Below are 12,099 nucleotides of genomic sequence, written 5' to 3'. Positions count from 1 at the left end.
AAGAAGAAGAAGAAGAAGAAGAAGAAGAAGAAGAAGAAGAAGAAGATTTGGGAGAAGGAACTGATTTTGAGAGATGTTGTTAAATTAAACTCTTTGTTATCTATATCATTTGAGGGGGAGAATGGTGTACATAATTTAAAAATTAATATAAGTACTTTCCAAACCATAAAAAGCCTATCTTTGCTTTACTCATACATATAAGTATTAAGTATCACTATTTTTTTGCACCCTATTCCACAATTTAAGGACCGGGTGTTTGCACAGGGAAACTCTTAACTGATATATCTCTTCTCCCATCTCAATTCTTCCCAGAGACATAGATCTGGAACTATAGAACTCATCTAGTCTAGTCCAATTTACTCATTTTACAGATGAAGGAATCAAGACCCAAGGAAGTTAAATGTCTTGAACAAAGCCCTATATATCATACTCTATTAGATGCTATGGGTCAAAAATGAAAAGACTGCAAAATCTGGGGCAGCTAGGTGGCGCAGTGAATAGAGCACCAGCCCTGGAGTCAGGAGGACCTGAGTTCAAATCCAGCCTCAGACACTTAACACAAAACTAGCCGTGTGACCTTGGGCAAGTCACTTAACCATAATTGCCCTACCTCCCCCCTCCAAAAAGCAAAATAAATAAAGAAAGAAAGATCAACTACTGTTCAATAAAGAAATAAATAAATGAAAATAAAATAAAAAAAAGACTACAAAGTCTATGTCTTCAAGGAAGGTCTATGTTGGGGGATGAGCCGTGCATACAAGTAATTATAATTTAAGTTATTAAGTACATGAGAGAGGTCCAATAAAATTTAAAATTATATGATATATGTATATCTGTATCTATATATAGAGAGAACTAACTGGAGGATCAGAAAAGTCACAATGCAAGAGAGAGTGCCTATATAGGTCTTTGAAGAGAATGCCAATGAGAGGAGATGGTTGTCCATTCCAGTAAATGCAAATGTACAGAGGTGAGAGGACAAAGATTGAGGTGGAGAACAATGAGTAGTTCAATTTGTACTATATGGTGTATAAACTCTATAGAGGGGCATTACTGGCAAGGTAGGTTAGAGGAAGATTTCAGAGAGCTTGTGAGTGTCCTCATTCTTCTAATTCTGACCTTGTTACCTCAGGAAAAGTCATGCTTTGAAGTTGTTACAGACAAAAAAAGAGCTAATGTCACAACCTCTAAAGCCCCCAAAGAATAATGGAAGCCCTGTTCAGAGTCTCAAAAAAGTCACCATCTGCTTCTTTATAATGTTCTCAGTCTGCCTTTTCTCAAGTATCAGCATTCAACATAAAGAACTGTTATTCAATTTTACTGTTTTTCTCTTGACTAGTGTTATAATAGTATTATTTTCTACTTCCTTCCCATTAGAATATATAGCTGTTGTGACCTGAGGAAACTTAGGGGGCTAGCCTAGGAACTCCATTGCTTTTTACAGCGGTGTTATGAGAAAATGTTTCCTAATTCCAAATGATAAACTTACAATGAATTCTAAGAGTATAAAGTATTTATCAGATTGGAATTGCTCATCTTTAACTTTGAACTGTTATTTGTTATTTAGTAAGCAGTTTTACCTTCATAATTACATTTGCCTTAGACCAATGTTAAAATTTATATGCATTGTTTGAGAACACACCAACTAATATTGAGGAAAAAAAGCAGTCTGCAAGTGTGTTTTGCTATTAATGGGTGCCATCTTGGGATGTGAAAGTAGTCCAGCATAGCATAATGGAAGGCCTATGGGATTTGGAGTCAGTATGACAGAGGAGGGATTTCAATTTATGTCCTCTGATTGTGTAGTTAATGCTCTTTCCCCTGAACTCCAATACTCTTTCCTGCCCCTTCCATCTGCCACCAAGAACACTGGTTTAGATTTTCTTAGAATTTCTTGAGTATGGGATCATAGATTTACCTATGAAATATTTCCTGTTCAAGAATCCTATAAATTGTGCTTTCAAAAATGACATGCTGGAAAAATGTCTAAAGGAATGAGGAGACTGTTGATTTTGACATTTATCTAAGCAGAAAAAAAGGCTTAGATTAGAATGATTTTAAATGTCAAAAATTTTGTTAGTATCTTAGATATTGAAAGGCTTACATTAGCCTACTTTTAAATGACTAAACATTGTTTCTGGCAGGCCTATGCCTACAATGCAGAACACAGACTTTTCTTTGATAATGCTTAATCTTAGGGAATGTTAAAGAAAAAATGTTAAAACTAACTATATAGTTTATATATAAAACAAGCTATGAAGAACATGAGTTTTGAAGCATTTAAACTTTATCTCTTTTTTTTCCCCTTGCACAGAAATGCTGTGTGGTCCAGACACCATTGTCAAGATTCCATCTTACCAGCTGAGGTAAAGAAACCTAAATTATTTAAGTGTGACAATAGTCAAAGATTCCAAAAGCACTTCAAGGGAAATCAAAATCACCTTTCTAATTTGTATTATTGTATTCTCCCCTGGTGGGGATTTGAATGGAGTTGACAGTCCAACCATGTTATTTCTTTCTGTAGAACACTTTACTCATACTTTGATGCATAGAGGACCATGATTTCATTGGTGCAGATATTCTGTTTGCTGGGAAAAACCATAATAGTCCATCCATGCCATCTTATCTGGTGGGTTTTTTTGTCCACAGCCTTCTAGAAATCCTCTCTAGGTCATCTACTCAACATATTGGAGGCTTTCCTCTAATTTCTGTTAAAATCTCTTAGAGACCAGTGGAGAACTCAAATTGTTGCCCTATCATTCCCCTTTCTTGTTACTTGGCCTTTCCACATTCTCTTATAGTACACATCCTTGAAGATATTTTTATGCCAAGTACCCATTGGCCTGTTGGGTTTTTGTATATTTAAGTGCTTCATTTGGTTTGTGGGGTAGGTTTTTTTTTGTTGTTGTTCTGTTGTTTTGCACATCTTTTGTGTATCATCAAAACATATAGCTATGATACTTAGTACAACCTTGGGAAAATCTGTTAACTTGACTAGATGACCTCCAAGGTTTTTTTCCAGTTTGATTATTCTATAAATATAGTTCCTCTAATGTTCTAGATAGCAGTTACTTTTTTGGTAGTAAGTCTTAAAAGTCCAATGGTAAGGAATTAATCAGTGATGAATATGTCAATAATATGTGTAACTTCATCAGTGATTATAAACTCCTTTAGGGCAGGGACTATCTTTTGCCTTTCTTGTGTCCCCAGGACTTAGTATAGTGCTTATCACATAGTATAAATGTTTATTGATTGATTAGCTTGAAGGCTAATCTCAAGGATGTAGGAGTTCAGATTCTATATAGAATATTCTGACAATTCTTTCCAGAATGGATCTCATTACATATGGAACATCTTGGGGAAAAATCCTGTGTTTCTATATTTTAAAAGAAGATAAAAGAAAGCCAGAAACTGTTGCATATTTTTGTCCTGTGCTCTTTTATATACCAACTGTTTCATCTGGTTGATAGCAAGGGGAGAGTGACTATGGCAACAGGGACATGACATTTACACAGAGTGCTCTGTGTCATTCATTTTAAGGGATGGAGTAAATGCTGCTGGACCTGTAAAGGCATCTGAATAGAAAAGGTGCTGCATTGAATTGCAAGATGTTTAAGCGCCCTGGGGAGAAGTGTAGTTATTTTTTGCTGGCCTCCAAAGTCAGGCGAAATGTTTTGCATTTCTTTTTCAGTGTTGTACAGGTTACTTTCAGACTTCTCAGTGATGTGATAGGTGCTACAGGAAACCTGTGGGGTTTCTGTCACCTTTTGTGTTGGCTGACTGAGTTCTAGAGGGTTTTTTAAGTTCATTCTCATGGAGAAAAATGCTGGATTTGACATCAGAGAACCTGAATTCACATCCTTGATCTGCCACTTTTTGCCTGTGTGACCTTGGACAGACAACAGCTCCTGGGTTTCAGTTTCCTGATATGTAAAATGAGGAGGTTATGGAAGATAACCTCTGTGGTCCCTTCTCACCTTAAATCCATGATCTTATGATCCCATTCCCAAGAAATTCTAAGAAAAGTCATGCTAATGTTTTTGTTGGGGGAGGTAGAGAGGATGGGAAGAAACAGTGGGGTTCAGTAAGGTTCAGAGCACTAACTGAGAAATCAGAGGACCTGAGTTAAAATCCCTCTTCTGATACATCCTAACTCTGTGACCCTGGGCAAGTTAAAGACTAAGTTATGGAAAAGTTAATGTTCTCTGTTTGATAGCAGCATTTTCCACAGCTAGGAGTTAACTATGCCAATGAAATCACAGGTCTGATCCCTAATCTTAGTCCCTAATCTCCTTGTTAGTAAACTATCTTCAATTCAGTTGTAGAGCAATCACACATATACTTGGCTAAACTAAGAATAAATGGGTGGAATTTACAGAGAGGAATATTTTAGCTCAATATAAGACAGGACTTCCTGACAGGTAGTCCAGAAATGGGATTGGCCACATTTTGAGGGCAGCAAGTTTCTTGTTATGTTTCTGTAGAGGCTGAATAATCACTTGTCAAGTATATTAGAGAAAGGATTACTATATTGGGTAGGAAACTGGACATCTCTGATGTACCCATTACCACTGAGATTCTATGACTTTTAGGATTCTCTAGAAACTTTCCACAATCCTCAAAAATCTAATGTACTATGCAAAATTATAATAAAAATGGACTTTAACATACAAATAACAGTGAAAACTTTTCAGTTACTCCCTTTGTCCTCCATCTGATCTCATCAATTTATATTTTATTATTATTTAGTATACATTTACATAGTAGAAATAGTATGCATTTTTAAAAGGATACCAATATTTATATTTCCCTAGTCCTGCTTTCTTCAATTTGTTATTTTTAGAAATTTCTTTGCTCACATCTTTATATTCTTTCTATGTCACTTTTAAGGACAATCTGTATTCATTTAGGTCATAGATTTAAAGCTAGAAGGGCACTTAAAAGTCATCTAGTCCAACTCCTTTGCTTTACAGATTGAGGAAACTGAGACCTAGACAAGGGAAGTGACTTGACCAAAGTCACACAGGGAATAAATAGCAAAATTGAGGTTTGAGCCCAGGTACTCTGCCCCCAAATCCAGGACCTTTTCCATAGTTCCACATTGTGTAATTGTTGCATTTATCACACTTTGTTTAGCAGTTCCCAGTAAGTAGACCTTTTGAAGAACCAAAGTTATTATAATAAAGAAGTAATACAGGGCAGCCAGGTAGCACAGCGAGTAAGAGCACTGGCCCCACAGTGGGGATGACCTGGGATCAAATTCTGGCTCTGATACTTAGCACCACACCCAGAAATAACTGGCCGTGTAACCTTGAGCAAGTTATTTAACCCCAATTGCTTTTAAAAAAAATAAAGAAGTAACATATGTGATACTCAAGATTAACCATTTCATGATTGTAAGCAAAATTAATTTCTTTACACAGTTCCCACTGGACATTATGGAAATTTTCCCAGAAGAAGTAAAATGGTTAACAGAGGTCACCTTAATATTATCTGTCCCTCACAAGTCCACGAATAGTTGTGTACCATCTTAAGTGTACAAATGTTATCATAGGCCCCCAATCCCTGGTTTAATGGAGGAAGTGCTGTATTTGGAGTCAGGAAGATCTGCATTTGAATCCCAACTCAGACACTTGCTTACAGGGTGATCTTGGGCAAGTCCCTTGACCCTTTGGTGTTCTAGGCAATTCTCTAAGACTATGAGTTAGACAAGTTGTTGATGTGCATTGGTAACAAGAAAATGCCTGTAGTGATTCATGAGGTTAGTGTGAGGATCAATGAAATAATGTATATAAAAGATTTTACAAATTTTAAAGTATTATGTACACTTTAGTTATTATTTTAAGTGTTTTATATATATTTATTTAGTATATTATAATTTGGTTATATATATTTAGTTTATTTTAGTATATTATTTAGTTATGTATATTTAGTTTATTTTAAATGTATATTTTTGTTAATTTTTTTGTTTTTACATTGCCTATATTCTCCCCTGTAACCTTCTTTTCCCTTCTTATAAAGAACCATCCCTTATAATAAAGTTTTTCTTAAAAAAAAAAGAGAGGGGGAAATCAGCAAAACTACTACACCACTTGTAACTTGACATCACATGTAATGTTCCACATGATTGGACCCCTGCAAAGGAGGAAGGAAGAGGAAAGAGTGTTTTCTCATATCTCTTCCTTCCCATTATGATTTCACAACATTCAATTGCAAATATTTTGTGGTGGTTATATTTTCCACTTATATTATTGTTGTTATGTATTATAATTTTTATTTTTGACTTGATCTATGATTTTATTGTTATGGGGAACTTTAAGAGAAGATGCTTCTTCTACCAATGAAGGTTGGCAACTGTTCTGTATTTTATTGTCTTAGAGATTTGTCTGAGGTTAAGTGACTTTGCAAGAATCACACAGTTAGTATATGTCAGTACCAGGTCTGCATGACTGAAGCTAGCTCTCTCTGGTACTGCATGTCATGTGGCATTATTGTTGATCATGTTGATGTTGTTGTTGTTGATGATGATGGCTTAGGGATAGTATGACTGCATTTGTAGTGTCATTGTGGGGTCTGGGTGGCATGTGATCTAGTTGACAGCCACATTGTCCCTCACCCCTCTTTGCCTGTTATTGGTTCAATTCCTTATTAATCCTGGATGTCTGATAGGCATCTCAAACTCAACATATCCAAAACAGAATTCATCTTTCCCATAAACCCTCTCTTCTTCCAAACTTCTTTATTACTATATAGGATTCCACCATCTAGTCATCTAGGCTTGCATACTTGGTGACATCTTCTACTTCTTCCTTACTCTCCTTCCACATATCAAATATGTTGTCAAGTCTTTTCATTTCTACCTTTATAACCGACCATTCTCATATATGTCCCTTCTTCTCTACTCACACAATCACCAACCTAGTACAGGTCCTCAATGTCTCTCACTTGGCCTATTGCAATAGCCTTCTAATTGGTTTCCTGGCCTTGATGCATCTTCTTCTCAGCTGCTGAAGTGAGGCTCTTAAAGTGCAGATCTGCCAGTTACCCCTTTCCCTCACTCAGTAAACTCCAGTGGTTCCTTATTCCCTCTAGAGTCAAATATAAAATCCTTCATTTGTAATTGAAAGCCCTTCACAATCTAGCCCCTTCCTTTTCAACCTAACCTTCCTACTTTTTGTACATCCTATGATCCTGCTGGACTGCTCTACTTCTTATTCAGATATGACACTCTGTTTCTTAAGTCTATGACTTTTCACATGTGCATCTGAGTTTTTCTGGCTTCTTTTGAGACTGAAATCAAATCCTTCCTTCTGCAGGAAATCTTTACTGATCCCTCTCAGTGCTGACACCAACCCTCTGAGATTACCTCCCTTTTACTATGTATGGGTCTTGCTGGGATATTGTTATTTATATGTAGTCTTACCCATTAGAATATGAGCTCCTTGAGGGCTGGGGCAGAAGTGTTGCCTTTCTTTGTATCACTACCAGCATATGGTCTGAATAATAAGCATGTAATAAATTTCTGTTGACTGACTGATAATTCTTATCCCAGGTTCTAAAGCAATCAAATGATATATTCTGATATTACTAGAAATGCCCTAATCTCTCATTAGTTACTCAATTATCTCTGAGCCCTTACCTCAGTTTATAAATAAGCCAGAGAAACCTTTGCTCATAAGTTCTTGCTATTTCTCTGCAACTCACGCTCCTGGTCCCACAGGCTAAATAAAGGAGCAAATTATCAAAGACATAAATAATAATTTATCACTTATTATAGTGAGTGAAGTTCACAACTACAGTCAACTCTGTCTTCTTCAAAAGCAAAGAAAATGGGGCCACTAGGTGGCACAGTGAATAGACCACAGGCCCTAGAGTCAGAAGGACCTGAGTTCAAATCTGGCCTCAGACACTTAACACTTACTAGCCATGTGACCTTGGGAAAGTCATTTAACCCCAACTGTCCTGCCTTCCCACTTCCAAAAAAGCAAAGGAAAGAAATATGGAATAAAATATTCTCATCAATACTGATACTGTACTCTTAGGATTGTTCAGGTCTCCTGGGAATTCTCTGAATAATGTCTCTTTACAAAATAAAAATTTAATACAGTTGCCTCAAAATGTCTCTTTAGACTCTTTCTCCTTGATAGTTTAAATCTTTAAGGAATAAGTTTTCTTAGTCCTTTTTCTGTGTGTATGATAAAATCTCCATCCCGTGGCAGCTAGCTCTCTTCAGGTGACAGTTAAGACTTCTACTCTACCCAAGATTTTATCCCCTACTAAAAATATAGCAACAGTATCCATAGTCTTTGTAAAATGGAGCCATTGAATCTGTGGTTACATTATTGCAGAATTTAGGCCTCAATGTATCTGAGACCTAACTGACATGGATATCCTATACAATCATGCAATAGTAACTCTTCCATACCTTTGTATCCTATGGGATTCTTTTACATCTCGATCTCTCATATTTCCTCCAAAAGCAGTTCACCCATCTGCCTTCCTTTAGGTCTCTTGATGTTATATAAAGACCAATGGTACATATGGGCTATCAATTAATCTTTTCCCCACCAACTGACAAGATTGCCTTCTTTTTCTTGTCATCTCTGTCGATGACATTATTTATGCCAATTCTTTCACACAATTCTTGGTTGGCTATTCACTGTACTGCTCATTATGAGACTATTACCATTTTGGGGATGCTCAACTTTAAATTATTTGGCATCTGTGATACTCTAGGCTTTGTGATCATGTAATATCACTAGAAGAATGGCTTTGTTAAAGAAAAAAATATGTGGTCAGAGTAAGGAGACAGCAAGAGGAGGGTAGAGAAGAAGGTACGAGATGGGACCGGAGGTCATACAGTGGAGCAGGAGAGGAAGGGTTGATAGCTGGAGAGCTGCTATGGGTACTCCTTGATCCTAAGGAATCAGAAGCTTTCCCTGAAGTCAAGTTGGATTTCTCTGCCGAAATCATGAGAATGGAAAGATAGTGGTAAGAACACGGACAGTTACTGAATCTTTCTCTACCATAATCTCTACTAGGGTGAGGGAGATTCAGGAAATGAAGATCCATTCCAACGTATAGGCACCAGTATCTCTGAACAGCAAATAATCAGCCCCTACACTATTCCTCTAGTTCTGGGGACTGTGTGCCTATATGGGCATCTTCTGCTTGGTTGTCCCAGGTTGCTTTGGTGTTAAGTGGAAGTATTCACATGCCCAATTTAAATGATTAAAATCTGACAGATTTGTAAAACTGAGTTGTTTATTCTAGTATATAAAATATGTTCTCTTACCAGATGACAGAAAGACTAAACAATTTGACATGGTGTTATTTAGTACAGTAAAAATCAAACTAATCACAGAATCTGGAAGAAGTTTAAGACAGATATGTATATGTACAGTTTATACTAGTCCCACTTAATGTGACTTAGTTTTTTATTGATATTTTGTTTGGTAAACCCTAATTCATTTATCTAGCTTGAAACTTTTCAAGGTTTTTTTTTATGCTTTAGAATATTCAACTACTACTTGGCATTGATTGACACTTGGAGGTGGCATATTAACTAAACATTAATTATGTACCTATGCATGCCTTCCTTTCCACCCCCCCAAGGAAACCTGAGATGCCTGGTGGAATGCTCTGGTTTTATGAATACAGTATGAAATACAATTGACTAAAGCCCCCCACAAATAGTTTAGTGTCTTAGGCCACAAACTTCTTTTATTGTTTCCCTCTGAGTTAACCACCCAGTAACCCACTTTTACTTTATCAAAATGCTCCAACCAGGGCCCCTCCCTTTGACCTCTTCTCCTTTGCTTTGTATTCTTTCTCCCTGCCTTACCTTGCCCCATTGCTATAAATATTCATTGTGGTTCTGGTTGCTAGTTGTTAGTCCCTTGCTCCTTAATATTACTGAGGAGAAGTAATGGCTACTTTTGTATGTATTCTCCTCCATAATGACTCCCATTCTGTCTCTCTGCTGTGCACACTTGCTAACCTAACTTTCTATTAGAAATCATAGCAAGAGGGTGTTCAGAGGCAGCCGCTACAAAGGTATGCCTTAGACAGTAAAATTCTATAGAGTTAAATTTATATATCCTTTAAAAGAAGTGCTAAGTTAACTGTTTATATAAAAAATTATATAAAGTACAGGGTGCCCTAAAAGCCTTAGTGAATTTTAAGTTTTAATAGTTTAAAAATGCACCAGCCAATATAAATTGTGGGTCTTAGGGCAGGGCTTGTTAATATAAACATAATGTATAAGAACTCCTAAGTTATTATTATTCATTAATGTTAGTATTATTAGCAATATAGTAAATTATGCAATTATAATGTATCAGTATATAATATAGAATTCCATATTGCTATTATATAGTGATTTTATTATTGTATAACAACTGTTATTATTTAAAATTGGAATTTACAGAAATTTTTTAAAATTGCTTTTTTGTACTTTAACATAAAAAAACTCATAGAAAAAAAACAGGCCTTTGTTTCAGGAAAAGGTTTAAAATCATTAAAAACTATGCTGTTAATTCTATGTTGTAAATGATGACTCTTAGAGAGGAGGGAGGGGGAGAGATACTCTGCAGGTAATGTAAAAACAAAAAGCTATCCAAGAGTTCTTAGCCTTTTTTTTCTGTCATGAACCCTTTGGGTTATGTGGCAAAACCTATGGCTCCCTCCCAGAGTAATTAATTTTATTTTTTTTTTTTCTTTTTGGATGGGGGAAGGTACAGCAATTAGGGTTAAGTGACTTGCCCAAGGTCACATGGCTAGTTTTGTGTGTGTGTGTGTGTGTGTGTGTGTGTGTTATGTGTCTGAGGTCAAATTTGAACTCAGGTCCTCCTGACTCCAGGGTCAGAGCTCTAGAGAGTAATGTTTTTAAATGCATAAAACAACATACATATTATTACAAAGAAAGCCAGCCAATACTGAAATATATTTGTTGAATTTTTTTTGGTGTATTTTATTCAAATTCTTTTAAAATTGGAATACATGCATGCTAATATTTTATTAATGGAGCAGCCCATTCATTAATCATGTTGGATAATAGGGAGTCTGCTACAAACTGGCTTAAAAGGAGTTCCATGGCCACATTAGTTTGGATAATGCTTATCACAGAGGACATATGAGACTATGTGATAAATGAACACTGATTCAGCTTGTTCAGCAAATTGGCTGCACCACACATGTTTTGTGGTATCTAAACTGAGTAAGCTAGTTTGTTCTCTCTCACAGGACATTCAGTGCTGCTTTATAAGTAAGTAAAGCAAAAAAGTTTCTACGTTCTAACTCTATATTGAATGTCTCTGAATTGTCTCCGAATGTCTATGTCTCTGAGTTAAAAGTATATACCTACAACTTTAACAAAAATTCCTTTGAAGAAACTTTTCAAAAAAGATTTTTAAAAAATCTCATTGTTTGACTGGTCTTTGACCTTAGGTCAATGCTAATTCCAAAAAATAATTAATTAATTAATTTTTAGTTTTCAACATTTACTTCCATAAAATTTTGAGTTTTAAATTTTCTCCCCCTTCCCCAACATGGCATGCAATCTGACATAGGCTCTACTTATACATTTATATTAAACATGTTTTCACATTAGTCATGATGTAAAGAAGAATTAGAAATAAAGGGAACAACCATGAGAAAGTGTAGCGGCAAGCACCCCAGCGTCCCCAGGGTGTCTGCCACCACAGGTTCTTGGATCTGCTTTGATAAAGGAAAGCAACTCAAAATGGGTTAACAAACTTACTTTAATCAGTCAAACATATATCGTTTACCTAGTTCAGGGGAAAAAGGTCAGCACCCTGAACTTCAGAGTATACAGACAGAATTATCAAGACAGAGAAACAGATCAAGTAGACAGCTTCCAAACTGTCCAACCATTACATCCATATCAAATCAACATCTGGGTTTTTCAAAGCCGAGGGGGGGCTCTGTAGCAGCAACGGCTTCTCAGAGTCTCATCTGATCAAATCACAGAACACTTCTCAAAGTGAGCCCCCAAAACAAAGCTACACATCAGGGCTTATATAGCCTTCTCCTGGCTCAGAGAATGTAACAACCTTATTGATTCACTGGCCAATCAAG

General features: G+C 36.2%; 1 protein-coding gene across 1 annotated transcript in view; it reads left to right on the top strand.

Annotated features, from left to right (window-relative positions):
- ARFGEF3 (ARFGEF family member 3) overlaps positions 1 to 12,099 on the top strand; it is a 229,582-nt gene that overhangs the window by 5,182 nt on the left and 212,301 nt on the right. The window contains exon 2 of the mRNA XM_069077269.1: positions 2,315 to 2,366. Within this exon, the coding sequence (XP_068933370.1) occupies positions 2,315 to 2,366 (52 nt within the window). The remainder of the gene's footprint in view (positions 1 to 2,314; positions 2,367 to 12,099) is intronic.

Source organism: Petaurus breviceps, unplaced genomic scaffold, assembly GCF_028583685.1.
Source record: "Petaurus breviceps papuanus isolate PSGF00001 unplaced genomic scaffold, PetGlider_PUasm1.0 90977, whole genome shotgun sequence".
NCBI classification, from domain to species: Eukaryota; Metazoa; Chordata; class Mammalia; order Diprotodontia; family Petauridae; genus Petaurus; species Petaurus breviceps.
This window is presented reverse-complemented; position numbering and strand designations above follow the sequence as displayed.